The sequence below is a fragment of the Arvicola amphibius genome, chromosome 1 (genome assembly GCF_903992535.2).
Source record: "Arvicola amphibius chromosome 1, mArvAmp1.2, whole genome shotgun sequence".
NCBI lineage: Eukaryota > Metazoa > Chordata > Mammalia > Rodentia > Cricetidae > Arvicola > Arvicola amphibius.
The window spans coordinates 134,242,338-134,260,830 of record NC_052047.1 but is presented as its reverse complement, the minus strand read 5'-3'; the positions used below and the strand labels follow the sequence as shown (position 1 = coordinate 134,260,830).

The following is an 18,493-nucleotide window of genomic DNA, read 5'->3' as shown; positions in this document are numbered from 1 at the left end:
TCTCAACAGAGGGTCTCTGGGGACAAAGATAAAGTCTTTTGTTTCCAAAATCTACAATTGCAATACTAGACCTGACATCTTGCAGTCATGTGAAACGTTCGGTTGTATAATTACTTACCCTAGTATGTGCAGTGCTAGGCGGTGGCAGGGGGTGCGTATAGCTTGATTGACAGAGTGCTTACCTCACATGCATGAAGCCTTGGGCTTCATCCCAGCACTGCACACGCCGGATGTGATGATGTACACCTCTAAGACCAGCACTAGGGAAATAGAGGTAGGAAGATTGGGAATTCAAGGTCATCCTCAGCAACATAGAAAGTTGTAGGACAGCCTGAGATAGATGAGATACTGTCTCAAAAAGAACAAAAATCAAACCCAAAAAATATAGAAAAAGAATATTCAATGTTATTATTTCAAGACTCATGGAGGAGTGCTGGCCCACTAGCTGTAGCTATGAATATTCTTTTTTGTGATTGACATACACCTTTAATCTTACCAGTTAGAGAGACCTAAATTCAAACTTAGCAAGTCATCTGACCATGTCCCCCCAAAAGCCAAAGGGAAAACAATGAAAACCACACATAGCCTGTAGGGCTGGAAAAGTCAGTGAGTGCCCTACACTAGAAAACCAAATTAAAAGAAAGCAAAACCGGTTTCCAAGAATATGAAAATCTTGGTTGACCCAATTTATCTCCAGAACTCACATAAAAAAGTCGAGCCTGGTTCAAGCACTTTGAATCCCAAGGCTGGGGAAGCATAAACAGGATCTCTGGAGTTCACATGTTGACCAGCCTCCAAAAAATAAGGTGTACAGAGTACAGAGCCCAAACAACACCAAGTTTGTTCTGCCTTACGGTCTCCAGAAGCACACACAGAAAATGAAATAACACACAGTTCACACCTGGCAAAAACACACTCAAATACTACATAAAGTATAAGTCCCATTTTATTTTTCCAAGGTGTTTCTTCACATAGGCCTTGGTGGAAGTTGTGGTGCAGCCCCAGCAGGTCTAAATCATGGTGGGGGTGTTCGGTCCTTCCGAGCTGCCCGAGTTCGATTCCTGACTATCTTGCTATGAATAGCACAGCTCACACAGTAATGCAGCTTGACCTAGAGTTTGGGGAGTACATAAGCGTTGAAGACACTTGCTCTAGATATGTCCCTGACGGCAGCCACCTCTACGATGTTCCAAATGATGAACTTCTTAATGGCCTTGTCCTTGGGCACACAGTGGGTGCAGTTAGTGCAGTGAATCGGCTGCTCATGGCCACGGCCCTTTTTGGTTGTGAGCCTCCATGTGGTTGCTGGGAATTGAACTCAGGACCTCTGGAAGAGCAGTCAGTGCTCTTAACCTCCGAGCTATCTCTCCAGCACCCCATGGCTCTTTTTGGTAAAGACCATTGTTTCTCCTTTTTTTGGTCATCTTGGAGCCAAGTCCCAAAAGAGGTGCTATGAATATTCTTAACTATTTTATCACTATTGATGTCCTAAACTGCAATATTCAGGATATTATTACTGCTAGTAATAATGACAATTTATTAAATGCATGTGTAGTTGTTAGATGCTTTGCTCAGCATTTGACCTTTTTAGGCACCCTGCTAATCCCTGTGGGTGTCATCACCATCACCATCATCATTATCCTCCTCCTCCTCCCCACTCCTTCATATTTTGTAGCTTAAGGTAGGATACTTTGGCCAGGGTTGTATAGCAAAACAGAGCTTAGAATGAGATATTCCAGGGTTGTTGTCTTTTTGCTTGGTAGTGACAGAAGACAAGAAAAGAAATTCAGCAAAACATTTTACAGATTTGATTAGGACTCACTTTCAGCGGCCACATCTGCTCAAGAACTGTGTCACAGAGGTGAAGGTCACCAGGGGAGTGTCATATTCCCTTAGGTACAGTGTCAGGGTTTGAGGCTGTGTTTCTACCTAACAACCTGCCATCAAAGATATCACTGCTCTGACTACAGTGTGTTCCAAGATTCAGAGAAATCAATTATGAGCTTCTGCAGTCATGTATGGACCTAAATATGTATTTCATCTGAAGGTGGACACTGAGTTGGCCACTGTAAGTACTTATCCCTTGGGAGGATACGTTGAGAGTACAGTATAGAGCTAGGGCTGTGTTTCTCAGGCTCATCTGGGGTCTGGTCCTTTAGCATCTGTGATGGTTGTTTGGCTTTAGCCATCAGCTTGACCTAACATTACCTGAGATGAGAGTCCAGATGAGGGACTGTCTGCTTTGCGTTGGCCCGTGGGTCTGTCTGTGGGGAATTGTTTTAGCTAAGTAATTGATTTGACTAGACACTGCCCACTGTGAGGGGCACTATTCCCTAGGCAGAGGGTCCTTGAACTGTGTAAGAATGGAGAAGTTGAAGTAAGTATGAATAAGCGTGAATGTGTTCCTTTCCCTCTGCTCTTGACTGTGGATGTGATGTGACCCATTGTTTTAAGTGACTTCCCCAGTGATGGACTGGAACTTAAAATAGCAGGCTGAGATGGACCCCTGTCTCCTTTAAGTTGTCTTCTACAGGGTTTTTTTTTTGTCACAAGTGTCCAAAATGAAGCTAGGACAGAGTCTTAACTCCTTTCTGGTGACAGGTCTCTTCTCCTGTTGGAAGGGCAGCAACTGTTGCTTTTTACTGGCATATGTCACTAGGCTGAGGTCGCTTTGAGGTGCTAGCCTCAGGAGCACTTTGGAGTTTTGCTGCCAACCAATCTGGACTTGAGGGTTCTTCAGTATCTGGTGAATTCCTGAGTGCTTTTAAACACATTTTAAAACATAGTTAGTCCAGATTTTCTCTTAGCTTCAGCAGAAGGCTTGGGGTAGGTGATCTTCTTTCTTCTTTCTCAGAATTGGAAGTTATTAAAATTGAGGGAGGCATTTCAGTAAGATTTTGGAAGTTCATTTACACACACACACACACACACACACACACACACACAATGTACACATGCCATTTCCTCTTTTCTGTCACAGATGCCCCCAACTAACTAGATTGTTTTTTGAGCTGGCCTCATGGGTAAGGTCACTCAGCTCAAAGGCAGGCGTCACACTGTCAGTTCAACTGAATATCTTAGCTATGACATCAGCCTGCAGAACTATTCTATTTTTAAAGGAAGACTTGATGAGACTAGGAGAGGGAGGTAATAATGGCTGAGGAATGGACAGAGACTATGGGTGGTAGCTATGTGGTTCACACTGAAGGCCAGTGGCAGAGCCTTTGAAAGAGTCTCAAGTCCGTGGGGGCATATGCAAGGAAGTCACTCCTGAAGAACTTTTCCAAGAGCAAATGCGTGCTTACCTGTTATGTGGCTATAGTGCTATACCAGTCGGGTCAGATGTCAGCTACTAGGTTGGTCGGATTTTCGTCTACTTCTCCATCTCTTTTTGTGCCCCTACCATTCACTATGCGACTTTCCAGTCCTTTCCCCCCAAACTGAAAGCTACTTGACTTTGGGTTTATCTTCATGTCATGTCGGGCTGACATAATGAAGAGACGTATCTCTGTGCTGGTTTTGAGTAGAGGGAGTCAAAGCCTTTGTCTATTACCAAATGTCTGTACCTAGGACACGGGACCAAGTTCCTGAGTGCTCACCAGCGTTCTTATTTGCTGCTGGGGTAATTTACCTCCCCATTTCTGTCCCCGTATTTTCTGAGAATTTATGAAGTGAATCCGTGTGGAAAGTTGACTGGAAGGAGATGTAGGTGCCTGCCTATTCTAGACAGCCACACGAGAAGGTATCAGAAAGTGTCTAATTTTCCAACTGCCGTAGATCCTGGACCTAAAGCTGGGGCACACAGTAAGGGTGGGATGAATGCCACCCTCCCCCCATTTGGCAGCTGTTTTCTCCTGCTGCGTTCATCTGATTCACACATGGTGATGTTCTTCCCCAGCTGTGTTAGGCTCAAGTATGCTTTCCCTCTTTGAGTTTTGGGCTTCTAGGGAAAACTTGGGAGTGGCTACACATTTTTTTAAACCAAAATTCCCTTAAGTTTAAGATGCTTCTGAGCAATTGAGAGTTTTATGGGTTGCATCAAGTCATCCTGAGTTCAGGGTGAGGAAGTTTTATCTTTTAAAGTATCCTTGAAGAAAAAGTTTTTTGTCTTATGAACTTGAAATAACTGTAGATTCACAAGTTGTAAAACAAAACAAAAAAACCAAACCAAACCAAAATGTACCACCACCACCACCACCACCACCACCACCACCACCATCACCACCATCACCACCACCACCTCCATCACCACCACCACCACCACCTCCATCACCACCAGCAACAACAAAAAACCAGGAGAAGAGTCTGGATCACCTTTCACTCTGCCTCTACCAATGCTGACTTTTTGTTGTTGTTTTGTTTTGTTTTTGTTTCTTTGTTTTTGTTTTTGAGACAAGGTTTCTCTGCGTTACAGTCCTAGCTGCCCTGGAACTAGTTTTTGTAGACCAGGTTGGCCTAGAACTTATAGAGATCCTCCTTTCTCCCTGAGTGCTGGAATTAAAGAAATGTGCTACCACCGCTTTTACGCAACTGTAGTAAAGTAATAGAGTCAAGAAACTGATGTGGAATCACTTTAGATTCTGCCAGCTGTGTGTGTGTGTGTGTGTGTGTGTGTGTGTGCAGCACTGTGCAGCTGTATCATGTGTGGTTTCTGGAAACACTCCTGTCCCATCATAGGTCCTTTGTGCTGTTCTTTATAGACACTCCTCTCCCCGTGTTCAAGCCCTGGTTCCTGGCAATGCAGCTCTGTTCCCCATAATACTGCAGTTGTAAGACAACAAGGTACATGAAATCCTATGATATGTAACCTTGGAGACTGACTTTTTTACATTCAGCATAGATCTCTTTTATTCCTGCTGAATTGGATAAATCGATCTGGTTTGGTGTTTCTATGATGTAGTAGTTAGGCAAAGCTAAGCCCACTGAAATATTATTGAGGGCTAATGTGTATAGAGAAAACTATGGGACGATGGGACCATAAGGATATAACTCACTGGAGTGTGTAATGTTCACACGTTGACTTGGGTTGTCATGGACACCACACAGTGTGAAAATGCATCATTGCAACTGTTCTTTGTAAGAAGAGGATTGTGCTGGAACCTCTGAAGTCTGCTCTGAGCACCAGTCAGCCAACCTCCCTGCTTTTCCTTAAGCACAGCTGTGATTAGAGGTGACAGGTGTGGTTTTGAACTTGGTAATCTTTGTGGACTCGTGCCGGACACTCTCGTGTCTGATTTCTTTTGCTGGTTGTCGTGTTTGTGAGGCTCATCCATGTTGCTACATACGCTATGGGCTCTGACTTGTTTATCTTCACAGGGCTGTAGTACTCCACAGCAGGACTGTATACCACTGTCTGTGGACTCACTCTCTTGTTGATAGGTATGGGTGTGGATTTGAACTTTTGGCTATTACAGGATGCACTTGGGATCATTTCTGTGTGAGTCTTTTGGTGTGTACCTCCAGCAGAGTTGCTCTATCCTAGGGAATGAGTATCTTCAATAAGAGCTGCTAGAGAGGGCCTGAGGCCATGTCTCAGTTGGTCAAGTGCTTGTTTTGTGCAAACACGAGGACCTGAGTTTGGATCTCCGTGTTGAAAAGAAAGATGCTGGGCAAAGAGACACACAATTATTATCCTGGAACAGGGGAGGGAGGAGGTGACAGGAGGACCCCTGGCTCACTGGCCAGTCAGTCTAGTCAAACTGATCCAGGTTAAATGAGAGACTTTCTAAAAACAAAATAAGACAGAGAACAACCGGGAAAGTTGGTCCATCCCTATCTTGACTTCTGGTCTTCAAACGTATGTGTACATAAGCTTACATGCATATACATGTACACATGGATATGCGTACATGTAACACTGAACGCACAGAGAACTGGCAGAGAATTTTCCAGGTTGATTATGACGATCAGCGTTCCCACCAGCAGTTGCCTTTCTTCCTTAAAAGCCCACATTTGGTCCTGTCAGTCTTCTCTGTTTTATTCATGTTGGTGACATATGCTGCTCTTTGTTTTGGTCTAACTGTGCTTTCCTGGTGACTGATGGTTAATGCTTCTTTGCCAATAGAGAGACTTATTTTGCTCAACCCCACTTAGGCCACGTTTTCCCTCCCCTTTCTTTTTATTTGTGGGAGGGATTTGTTTGTCCTCTTTTTGTCAGGTATTCAGAGCAAGGCTTGTCTCCACCCACTGGTTTATCTTTTCACGCCACCAAGGGTGTCTTTTGAATAACAGATGTTCTTAAACCTAAAGCAAACCAGTCACTAATCGTTTCTTTAATGGTTGGTGCTTTTCCATCATGCTTAATTTTATTTTTGCCTTCCCCAAGGCCTTGAAGACGTCCATCTCTATCTTCTACTGATAGAGTGTCCTCTTGTATTCCTGTATTGCTGCTGAGATATTTGCTATAATAGAAACGTGAAGTAAATAGTCATGTAGGTGGACCGTGGCTGTGGTGATGAGCAGTCTGTTTTGAACCAGCAATTACCTTCTGGGGTCTTTATTAGCAATGCATGAGGAAAAATAGGAATTTCCCCTGATGATGCAGAGGCAGTGAGGATCAGCCACAGCAGCTACTGAGACTCATCACTCATGTGTTTGGGAAGTATCGGGTAGATGTCAAGGATTCTATGATGGAGATTCATTTTGGCTTGTGACCGACGTGTCCAGCCTCTTCAGGAAGGTAGACTTATCTCTCTGAGATGGTCAAGCTTTCATAAGGTGTTTGCCCCCAAAGCAGGATGAGTAGGGTGAGTGGCGTGGTTGGGAATGGAGTGTGGGAGCCTTTCCAGGTGAAGCAGCCACTGAGCTGGACATCCAAGGTGAGTGTCAGCGGCCGGATTGGATCCCGTGAGGCTGAAGTCTCCTGGGGCAGACTCTTTGGGCTGCAGGCTGGGGCTGGCCTCTCAGTTCTCTGAGAGTTTCCTTTGTTGGACTCTGAGAGCCAGGGAAAGACACTCTCCAGACTTCTTTTACTGTGTAAGGGAGAAATGCCAGCCAGATTCCGGGGACCCCTCGAGGTTCTTGGGACCTCAGAAGACTTTCCTGACAGCTGCTGTCATCGATCCAAGTCTCTGTGTGGAATGCAGGCATCCATTTTTCTAGGTTCTTCCAAAAATTTCTGTTCTTGGGATGGATCATTTAGTTTTCTGTTCCAGCAGGGCAGTGGGGCACATCTTTAGGGTTCTCTTTGAAGTGTCGGGTATTAAAGAGCTTTCCAAGGGTGATTAGATAAGACCAAGATTAGTCCAGAGCCTTCCCAAGACCCTTAGAGACTCCCACGCCCTTCAGAGCAGCTCTTGGTGTCTGAGGCAGGAAGTGAGCCACTGCAAACACAACCTCATCACACAGGAAGCAGCTCTGCACTCTTCATTGGTTTGGGGGAATGTCAAGTTCAGAAAGGCAAAGTAAAGAATCCCATAACTGAATACTACTGGATTATAGGCTGTAATGAAAACGAAAACCCAAGAGAGCCAGAAACTTATTACTGCGAGCCTCTTCCTTCTATATCTTCCAAGCCCTCTGCTTTGGTAGTAGCAGGCAGCCCCAGCAGGCCTCCACAGCTCCTCTGTCAGGAGTGATGACTTCCCCAGTTCTGGCACCTTTCCTGGTATGAATCCCAATGCCACCAAAGCATTGGTATTTTATTTTGGAACTCTCTGTTCAAATGGGGGAACTTAGAGTGTACTTGGGATCTCCTGCCGCAGCTGATTTTCAAATTAACTTGGATACTTCGTAATTATGGAAGTTAGTCTGGCCTCTGAGTCTCAGTTTGTTTATGGGAAAGACGGTTTGTGGATATCGTGAAGGTTAAGTGGCAAGATGTCCAGAGGGGATGACTCATGGGGAGTTGCTTGGACATTAGTTTAATTGCTCACAGACTAACAAGCTTTTAAAAATTTGACCTTGACAGCAGTTGTGGCACACGCCTTTAATCCCAGCACTCGGGAGGCAGAGGCAGGCGGATCTCGAGGCCAGCCTGGACTACAAGAGCTAGTTCTGGGACAGGCACCAAAGTTATACAAAGAAACCCTGTCTCGACTTTGACCACAAGATTCATGTGCTGTGCATTCTGTTGCCTATTATCTCTGGACCACAAAGTTGTAGTCTTGGAATTTGTTCAAGAACTGATACACAGAGTGTCCTAGCTGTGATAAAACACCCTGCCGAAAACCACTTAGGGGAGAAAAGTTTTTTATTTAAGCTGTGTTATATTATTTAAGTGTCCGTCACTGTAAGGCTATCATGACAGTAGAAGCTTTAGGTAGCTGGTCACATCACATCCCCGGTCAAGAGCAGAGAGGATGCACGCCTGCTTGCTCAGCTTGCTTTTTTGTCATGCTGATACAGTTCAGGGCCCAGTCAATGAAATGGTTTTGCACACATTCAGGGGGATCTTCCTATGTCAATTAATCCAATTAAGAAAATCCTTTATGGTCATGTTCATCAGCCAATCTGATTTAGACAATCCTTCATTGAGATTCTTTTCTCAGGTAATTCTGGAGCAATGGTTCTCATCCTTCCTAAAGCTGTGACCCTTTAATACAGTGCATCATGTTGTGGTGACCCCAACCATACAATTATTTTCATTGCTCCTTCGTAACTATAATTTTGCTACTGTTATGAATCTTAAAGTAAATGTTTGATATGCAGGATATCTGATACGTGACCCCTAATGATTGCAACCCACAGGCTGAGAGCCACTGTTCTAGACTGTGTTAAGTTGATAATTAAAATGTACTGTCACACATAGCTTGGTGGTGGTAGTGGCAAGGACCTTGGGGATTGATGAAGATGTGACAGGGTAGTGTCCTTCGTTGTGTACACTGGCCACTGTGCAAAGAATGTCAGCAAGGGGCAGAGTTAATGAAGTGTGTCCTGAGTGGAGATAAGACCAGGGGTCCCATCTCCACTCCCCACAGACGGAGCGGACCTGAGAGACGGAGCTTCATTTGGCACGGGGTGTGCCAAGAGCTGCATGACTGAAGACAACGTGGCTTCGTCTCTGGTGACTGTCTGTCTTCTCCAGATTGTACCACATCACGGATCCCTAATTAATATTTTCCTGGAGACTTTTTTTCACACTTTTTTTTGCCATGTTCTCTCACCCACATGCTTCTCAGGATAAGAGCCTGTTTTAAAACTGGGAGAAACTCAGTTTGATGGTCCAAGCATGCTTGTGTTTGTGACAGGAGAGTGTTTATCCTCAGGTGGGTGGGGTTGCTGGCCCAGCACATGGATTAGTTGGGGACCAGGTCCTTGCTATAGTGTGTATAGTGTGGCCATGGAGCAGGGTTTACCAGAACACTGAGATGCTAAGGAGGCACAAAGGGCTGTGGATGACTTTCCTGTTTATTTTAAGATTTTTTTTTTAAAGCCAAATCTCATGTAGCTCTGGTTGGCCTTAAACTCATTGGGATTATAGGTGTTAGCCGTAATTCCAGGTTTTTTTTTTTTTTTTTTTTTTAAATATGGTTTTATGCAGTGCTGGGGATTAAACTCAGGGCTTCATGCCTGATAGGCAAGCACTCAATTGTTATACATGTGAAGCCCCAATTTGTAGTAATTACCTCATGATTTGGCGATATAATAAATATATGGCCAACACAGAGGGGTTTTTTTTGTTGTTGTTGTTTTGTTTTTAAACTGCTGGCTACAAATACTCCTAATCTTGATTGCTTAGAAACACTGTTTCTCCCTGTTACCCATCATCTGTGCACCCGCATTCCTGTCTTTCTCTACAGTGTTCTTTGAAGGATGTAGGAAAGCCCTCCTTGTTAGAAGGTGACTGGCAGGGCCAGTATTTCCTTGACGATGTTAACCAAAGGCATTGTTAACACCTGCTTTGCCTCCCATTCGGAACCTTTTGGTTAGCCGGGTCCTCAGTCTCACCGGCTCCAGGGTTTTACACACCATTGTGCCTATTTAACTCTAGGATTTATCCTGCAGTGCCCAGCCAGTCGAAACAGGTACGTTTCCCAAGGATTCATATGTCTGAAAGTGCCCCTGATTCACTTGGCTGTTGATGGGTAGTTTAGCTGGTAACAAGCTTGTGAGTTCTTTTCAGTCAGCCCCCTGTCTGCGTGAGCCACCACTGGGTCATCTCACACAGCTGCAGACAGGCTAAGGACGGTAGCTGAAACTGCAACCCTGTCTCTTCTCCGCTTCTTTACATTTCTGATCTTACGGAGGTGGAGGTGTCTGTTTGTGCTAAGGGTTTCCCCAGGGTTCTATTGTCCTGAGGTTTACTGTTACTGGCTCTCCTCACTGTGGCTGGAATCCAAAACCCAGAGCACGGTCTGAGGCCCTGAAAATGTCACTCAGGGACCAGTAGAGGCCTTGGGTGTTGGCTCCAAGGAAGCTATCAGTTCCTTTTCTGTATAGTCCTCTCTAGCCTTTCCTTGTCCCTCTGGCCACAGGACAGAGGAACTGCCTGTCTCCCCGTGCAGCACTGAGGATCTCAGATCCCGTGATGTGTTGCCATGACACGGGCTCCTCTCTGACTCTCCTGGCTGTTCAGCATCCGTACTGTTCTATTCATTTACCTGGCGCCTCTCCCCATTCTCCTGGGTGGGAACAAATTTAGGGCGATCCTGTAATTACCTTCCTCATCTTTTTCTTCAGCGTAGAGGGCCCTGCACGTGCACTGGTAGGAGGATCTCTCTGCGGATTCTGAACACCCACCAGCTCTTCTGAAAACCTTTAGGATGTTCTCAGGGAATCAAGAGGAGGGAAATGAAGCAGTCAGAAAAAATACTGAAGTTCACCAGGGTTAAGCATGCAGTGTAATGTGAACCACAAAGATTTCATATATATATATGTGTGTGTGTGTGTGTGTGTGTGTGTGTGTGTGTGTGTGTATGTATATATATATATATATATATATATTAGAGTTAATAAAATAAAAATATAAAATATACACACACACATCAATTTTATTAAGGAGTGCAATGGGGAGACAGAACAAGGTATAACCAGTTGTATAAAACAGTCCTTCTGTTTTTTCCAAGGAAGCTGGGAACCAACTGCCTTCATGTTGCCTCACCCTGCCTTCACCACTCAAAAGAGCAACCTCTCTCTCTCTCTCTCTCTCTCTCTCTCTCCCCCCCTCCCCCCTCCTCTTAAGTGGTCACATCAGCAGTCAAGAAGCCATGCCCTAAAGCTGGTGCCCCAGGGCTATTGGTGGAATGAGTTCCCACAACAATACAGTGTGGAAGATATTTTAGTATCCTATACTTTTAATTAATTTGAAGTCTAAAATCAAAAGATAATTTTCCTACCTCTTACCTTTTCATCTTTATGTATAAGCATCTTCCTTTTTTTTTTAATAGGGCATTCCCATGTAAACCAGTATTCATATTAAGACGAACATAGGAACTTTCACCAGGAAATGCGTGACCGTGTAACTCTAATCCGAAGTTGTTGCCTTTTTCATCTTTGTATAAAGGAATGCAGGAGAGCAGTTTCTCCTTAAACTACTAGATTTAAGCTTTTATTAATTCTAACATGTTTAAAAATTTAGTGTGTGTGTGTGTGTGTGTGTGTGTGTGTGTGTGTGTCTGTCTGTCTGTCTGTCTGTGTGTTGGGGGGACATTGCATGCCACAGCACACAGGAAGGGTCCAGAGAACAACGTTGTGGCAATTGGTCCTCTTCTCCTTCCAGCGTCCCTGGGATGGAACTCAGGTTGTCAGGCATGGTGGCAAGTACCTTTACCTGGTGAGCCATCTCACTGGCTCTAAAATATATCTTAAAATCTTGTTTGGAGAAGTGGGGCCGTTTTAGCAGGTGCTGTTTTTCCTGAGCCCCTCCCATAGCATCACACATTAAAGAACACATTGTTCTGTGTCAATCAGGTAGCCAGTCGTCACTAGACCGTCTCCCCCTCCCCCCACCTGGAAGCCTCGGGAAGGGAGTTACAGTAATCGTTGATGGTAGGCAAAGAGTGAGGTAGTCAGACGAAAAGATAAGAGGGGATAACTGTTGAAATAGAAACTTCCTGAATGAGGTTGTCTGCCTTGCTCCATCTCTGCGACCCTTGCCCTACACTCACCCAGCTTCACCCTCAGCACCGGACAGGGGACTCCACGCGCTTGTCCCAGGCACTGTGGTGGCTGTGAACTGTGGCTAGCTTCTGTTACTCTTTCTTTGCTGATACCACTCAAGTCCTGGTGCCAGACAGGTGGTGGGGTGGAGACTCTGGAGACACCCTTAGAGTCAGTTCCTCTGGCAGCACCGAGCTTGTGCTACCTGGCTGATGGGAGCTCTGACCCTGTCCTATCCCATCCCTCCTGTCCCTACAGTGATCCTTCCTTGTTTAAATGAGGTGCCGTCGGTTTCCTTCACTCAAATAACACTTACTAATCCATGTGGTCAATATCTTCATCTTTACCTTTCAAGGACATTGTGCTCTCCTGGGGTGGATCCACCATTAGCTACTCCTACATGGAGGATGGGGAGAGCTGCCAAACAAAACAAGATCAGCTAAAGATAGCACCCTACAATATTGAAGTGGCCGAGCCCATACATTTATCTGGGTTCCCACCAAAGTCACTGGCCGGCAATTCTATAGATGAAGAGAGCAGAACATTTCGTTTCTTCTGTGATGTCCTTGTAGGTCTGGGCAAGAGTAGATGTCACCTGTGTGAAACTCCACTGTTTCCCTGGGCACACGATGGCCTAGGCCCTTCCAGAGGGCAGGCATTGAACGTTAGAGTCAGTGTGAGATGTGTATCCATGAAATACCCCACTTATGGGCACCTTCTTTCCATATCTTATATACCTTAATGGGATTTTTTTTTAAAACCAGGGAAGCAATTTTAATAGATATTTAGCTTTATTCAAGTAATTCCTTTTGGAACTAAAATATTTATATGTGCATGAGATGTTTTCTTTCCCTAGAAGAAAGGCTTTGAATAGCAGTTATTGTTGTCATGAGCTATCTGTCCATCTGGCTGTCTACCTGTGCATCTGCCTGTCTGACTATAAATGACAGAAATGGAGGTTGCAGGGCCAGATGAGGCAATGGAATTCTTCTCTATGTTCTGTTGAGTGGAGGCTGGAATGGTGTCTGCGTGGCCCTGAAACAGTATCACAAATGGCGGTGGATACTGTTTGCTTTTCCGACTTGATTATATGGAGATATTGCAGATCTTAGCACTCACATGTGGAGGGACTGAACTAGGGTTGCCCCACCCCCCATGTCTGGTCTTTAATGCCCTGGTCCTTTGGGGTCAGAAACTAAATGAGGAGTTCAGCTTAGCAGAGGTCATACCCAGAACACAAAGATTATCCACAGAGCCCAATTGCCAGTGACCAGCTCTGTGCCAGGACCAGGAGGTATGGGGCCTCTCAGCACAGGCTGAGGATGCTGCCAGTGTCTGAAGCATGACAAGTTAAGACTAGATGACCAATGAAAGTGCAAATAGCAGGTAGGAGCAGAGGGGAAAAAATCAGAACCGGGAGGCAGGCACATCAGTTTAGGCACCCTTGGACTCAAATCCCAGTCACGCTTTAAGCTCTCAGATAACCCGATTCCAGTGGCCCTTGTAAGCCAGTGAGTGCTATCCCCAAACCTTGCCTGAATTCTGAACACAGCCTGTGATGGCTATAAGAGAATACTGGGTCTGTGAGCCCAGGGCAGCAGCTGAAAGAGGGTGTTTCTTGTCCTGAAGTTACAGCAGGGAGGGTACAGGCCCACGTTACCAGCCCTTGTAACAGGAGAGGTAATGGGTTTATATTCTGAGCTTCATGGCTGCTGGACCTGAGAGGCAGGGCAGACTACTGCTTTGGTGGCCTAAGAAGGTCCACAGTGATACCCATCATAGGAGGCAAGCATTATGGATTTCAGAAGAGGCTGTGGGACAACCTGGCTCAGTTATAAGACGGGAGCATCATCAATTCCTGGTAGGCAAGATGGAGAATTACTCAACGCTTGGTATCAAAACCCTGCCACCCATGTGAGTCAGACTCCTGTGCCCTCCAGACCTGGAAGGTGGAGGGACAGGCCCTTGTGAAACAAGGGGTTCATGGTAACTGTTGACCTTGGGTGGCCTTGGGAAGTGAACCTCTTCCTCACTCACTGAAAGGGTCGCCAATGTCCCTGGCCTTCTTACATGCCATTTAATTGCACACCCCCAGTCACTGTGCGGCCTCTGCTCACATCTCTCTCTTCTGAATGCTGTTCTCCCTCACTTCACACCCCTTCACTAATGCTCTGTCCGTACGTGACTTCCCAGCCCCCAGCTACAAGATTCTTTCTCGGAATCTATGGAACACTAACACTGGAAGTTGACCTGTCTTCCTGCAGTGTGTCGGGGGCGGGCAGCAGTATTCATCTGGGGCCGGGTAGATGGCTAATGCCAGTTACCAACCCAGGAAGCTTCCCAGAGGGTGACAGCAGGCCCTAGGATGCACAGTGTCGTGTACCAGCCTGGAGATGAGGCTCTGAAGCCAACTCCATTGGGCAATTCTCCTGGCAGCTGGCACCTCTCCGTGACTTGTCTCAGGCTCTCAATGCACTGGTTTCCATTCTTGAGAGGTTAAGGGAGGGCTCTGTGGTATCTTGGTTCCTGGCAGATCTGACCTTGCCTGCCTGCAGTGCTTGAGTGGATCTTCCCATCTGGGTACCGGCAGAGCCGCTGTCATCTCCTTAGATGAAGTCTGAGGTGAGCAGGGCCTAGTGGGCAGACATGCTGGCAGCAAGCCCTCAATTTCTGCACACTTCCAGTCCCTCCAACGACTGTGTCCTCTGATGTTTGAAGTTCAAAGTTGTCATCTGATGTTTCCAGTTCCAAGTCTGGAAACAGACTTGATTCACACCTACTGGAGAGCTGTTTTTCTTCTCCAAGTCAGATGGTAAAGAGGAGAATCCCTTGTGATGTTTGATCACTACAAGCCCCTAATGGGACACGATGGCAGGTTAGTGGGTGAGAGAGAGGTGGGGGGGCCCAGCCTAGGAGACCTGAGGTCCAGCCCTGGCTGCCATCAATATTGTTATGTATAGGGATGGTGGTCTATAGACTTGCAGTCATTGGCTGGCATTTATTCCAGGGTCAAGCTGCGCTCAGGAACTGTTCTCACGGCTCCCTATTATCTCCAAGAAGAAAGGAGATAGAAGGTTTCTATTTATGCCACACAGCTCATTACCATGCACAACAGAGGCCAGAGGTGCTGAAGCAGAACTGGCAAGTCCTGATTAATTTGCAGAGCTCGAGCATGGGATTGTTAGATTCCTACCCAGTGTCATTGTCTTGGCTGAGTCTCCTGGAAGCGGCCTTAATTGCAAATGGCATCAAGTGGCAGCACGGCCAGCAGAAGAGAAGGAATCTTGGAACCCAAATATTCAGAAAGCAAATGCTGGTGACAGAACTGGGGAGCCACTGACAGCGGCGTTGACCTAATCTGTCTGAAATCCGGGATGTGCCAGGGCAAGGGGGCCATGCCAGTGGTTTAAGGTCTCATTGGGGGGAAGAAAGCACATGGCTGTCTCTGAAAAGCAAACACTCATTTCTTCTGATATCCGTCTTTGTTTCTAACGAGCCCTGTCCTTCCCAGGTTGCCCGCCTCTGGGTCTGGAAACATTAAAAATCACGGACTTCCAGCTGCATGCCTCCACAGCGAAGCGCTATGGCCTGGGAGCACATCGTGGGAGACTCAACATCCAGGTACTAGCCTCTCCATTCATTCCGGTCACACTGCTGAGTGCTTGGGTCACGGACACAGGGAGGAGGGAGGGCTCCCCCCTTGAGCTTGGGTTGGTGATACGTGGCATTTGAAGAGTGTTAGCTGGTTCTCAAGGTGAGGGGGCACTGTAGAGTGGGCCTATGTGCAGAGGATGGGGCGTCTCCAGAGACAGATGGCAGGATACATGAGGTAAGGACTTCCCTTTGGGTGTCCTCTATCTAGAAATGGCAAAAGCAGAATAAAGAATGCCCACAGGTGTGGACATGGCAAGGATGTTCACCACACAGCAGGGAGGTAGCCTCATCTTTCTCCTCCTTGGTAACCATGGTAACCACCAGGCCCACCCACATCATCCAGGCTCTTCTGTGGAACCCCACTGGCTCACAGGGCACATCACACGTGGCCGCTTCTCTGAGGTTCTACTGTGATCTTGGCCCATGGTACTTTCTAGTCTCCCTCTCTGCTGAGCTTCCCCTGCTTACTTCACAAACCACATTTTTTGTAACCACAGGCTGGTTACCTTGTCTGCAGGGAAGGCCCTGTGGCTCCCAAAGCAATAACAATCCTGCCAAGCCACAGGAAGGGCCCCCCTCATTGCTGTAGGACTCAGCTTCTGTGCATGGCTGTTCTCCTACACTCAGGTAGGGCACTTGGCTCAGTCAAGCTGTAGGTAGGACTGTCTTTTTGCAGGTTTGAGGGAAAGCCAGGCCTGTGGCAGCTGCCATCTGCATCTTGGCTTTTCCTTCTATGAAGCTTGGCTTGGTGGGCTGGGCCTTTCTTATGTGTAACCCTGGGCACCCCTCTTCTGATTCTATCCTTTTCTTTTAGAGCACCTCTAATGATCAGGTTTTCTAAAGCTTCTTTAAAAACTGTCAGCCGTTAAGAAGCACTGGGATGTAGAGACAAGAGAGGGGCTGAAGACACACTATACCAAGACAAAGCCCTCCTGTGTGTTATAAAAGGGTAAAGGTGGACTCTCAATGATTGACGAGGGGAGATCACTGTGAATCTCCGAGGGCCCCAGGCCCCCTACGACAGACTCTAGAATCTAAGGGAGCAGTTGCAACTTTTTCTTGGTGCAGAAGTTACTTTTCTTTTTGCTGTGACCAAATGCCTAGCAATGGCAGCTTCAGGGAGGTTTTCTGCTCCTGGTTCAAGGGTAGAGCCATGGGAAGGGTGTGGAGATAGGTGTTTAAGGTAACCAGCAGTCCACACTCAGGGACAGAGAGATGGATGTTGGTGCTCCGTATCTTTCTCGTTTTTATTCAGCCCAGAACCTCAGTCCACAGCACAGTGCTGTCTATATTTAGGGTGACTCTTCCCACCACACTTCATCCAGTCCTTCACAGGCTTGCCCAGAGCTCGGTTTCTAGGTGATTCTAGATCCCCTCACAGTATCAATCAAATGAGCCATCGCGGTTTTGTTTATGAGCCCACTCCTTGAGCATGAGCCCCACATGAAGGGGACCTTGTCTTCTACTTGTGAGCCCCCCAGAGTTCAGAACTGCACCCATAATACTAGGCGGGTGTCAGAGAGGATGTCACTAAGGAGTTGGTGAGGTGTGGCTAGAATATGACCTTGTCTTGCCATCTCTGGGCTATGCTTCCAGTCCCTTGCGGGGGCAGTCTTTACCTGTCTACTTTGTCTTTCATACATGGGAGGTGTAGTCCAGGGCACAGAAAGCTCCCCTCTGTAAACACCTGGGCAGAGGCTCACTCTGCTGCCTGTCATGAGGAAGGAGAAAGGAGGTGGCTGGACATCATGTCAGTGTTGTTTGTCTGCGTGGGGATTTGTCTCTGCAGTGGTAACTTGTTTACCCTGGAGCCTGCTAATGGGGGAGCCTCTAGAAGCGACGCTACAGAGCAGAGTTGCTGCTCGAACCCTTAAAGGAGAAGACATGTTTTGATTCACTATTTAGAGCATAGGGTTCGTCATGGTGGGGAAGGCATGCACCTGGCAGGATTCAGTCCGTGGCAGTGGGTACTTGCTCATGCCCGTTCACATCCTGGTGGATGCAGCAGTAGAGAGCAGGACGGGAAACTGGGTTGGCCTATAACTTCCAAAGGCTTCTCTAATCCCTTCTCCAGCAGCACCAGCTGGAGATCAAATATTCAAATACATGAACCTACAGGGGACAATTCACAATCAGGCCATGAGGCAACCTCTTTCTGGGGTTGACCAGGGAGGGTAGAACATGGCCCACAGCACACAAGCATGCTTTGTATATGTGTTTATGTGCATGCATATATATATATATATATATGTACCTATGCATATGTGTGTGAGGGTCAGAGGTTAATATTGAGTGTCTTCTTCAATTACCCTCTTCCATACCTATATATTTTTTGAGACAGGGTATTTCTTTGAATTTAGAGCATATTAATTGGCTAAGCTTGCTGGCTGGCAAGCCCCCCAAATTCCCCCTTGTTCTTATCTTCCCAGCACTTAAAAACGATGTGGTAGTAGGGATCACTCGGGTCCTCATTCTTATGTGGTAAGAGCTTTAGAGACAGAACCCTCTCCCTACCCTCATGGGTGGGCTTGCATAAGATCTGCAGAGGCAAACGCTGACTAGGTCAGGGCCCTCCTTTCAGTTCCTGCTTTCCGGAGCCAGCACCGCAGGCATCACGATTTGACAGATCCAGGTGCACAATTAAACCCGCGCTCCAAGAATACATCACCCCCACACAACAATTAGAACTATGATTTAAAAATAGCCATCTCTTGTCTCACATGTGAGTATTTTGTAGGCGTGTCGAGCTAATGGGATTTTAAGCGTGAGAACCACCAAGGTGTCAGAATTAGAAGAGTTG

At 46.5% G+C, this 18,493-nt stretch overlaps 1 protein-coding gene and 1 pseudogene across 1 annotated transcript in view; one reads left to right on the top strand and one right to left on the bottom strand.

The window, feature by feature from the left end:
• The window catches only part of Cpxm2 (carboxypeptidase X, M14 family member 2), a 109,352-nt gene that overhangs the window by 11,863 nt on the left and 78,996 nt on the right, over positions 1-18,493 (top strand). Inside the window, exon 3 of the mRNA XM_038340225.1 lies at positions 15,551-15,660. Coding sequence (XP_038196153.1) covers positions 15,551-15,660 — 110 coding nt within the window. The remainder of the gene's footprint in view (positions 1-15,550; positions 15,661-18,493) is intronic.
• Positions 968-1,424, bottom strand: LOC119821284 (annotated as a pseudogene).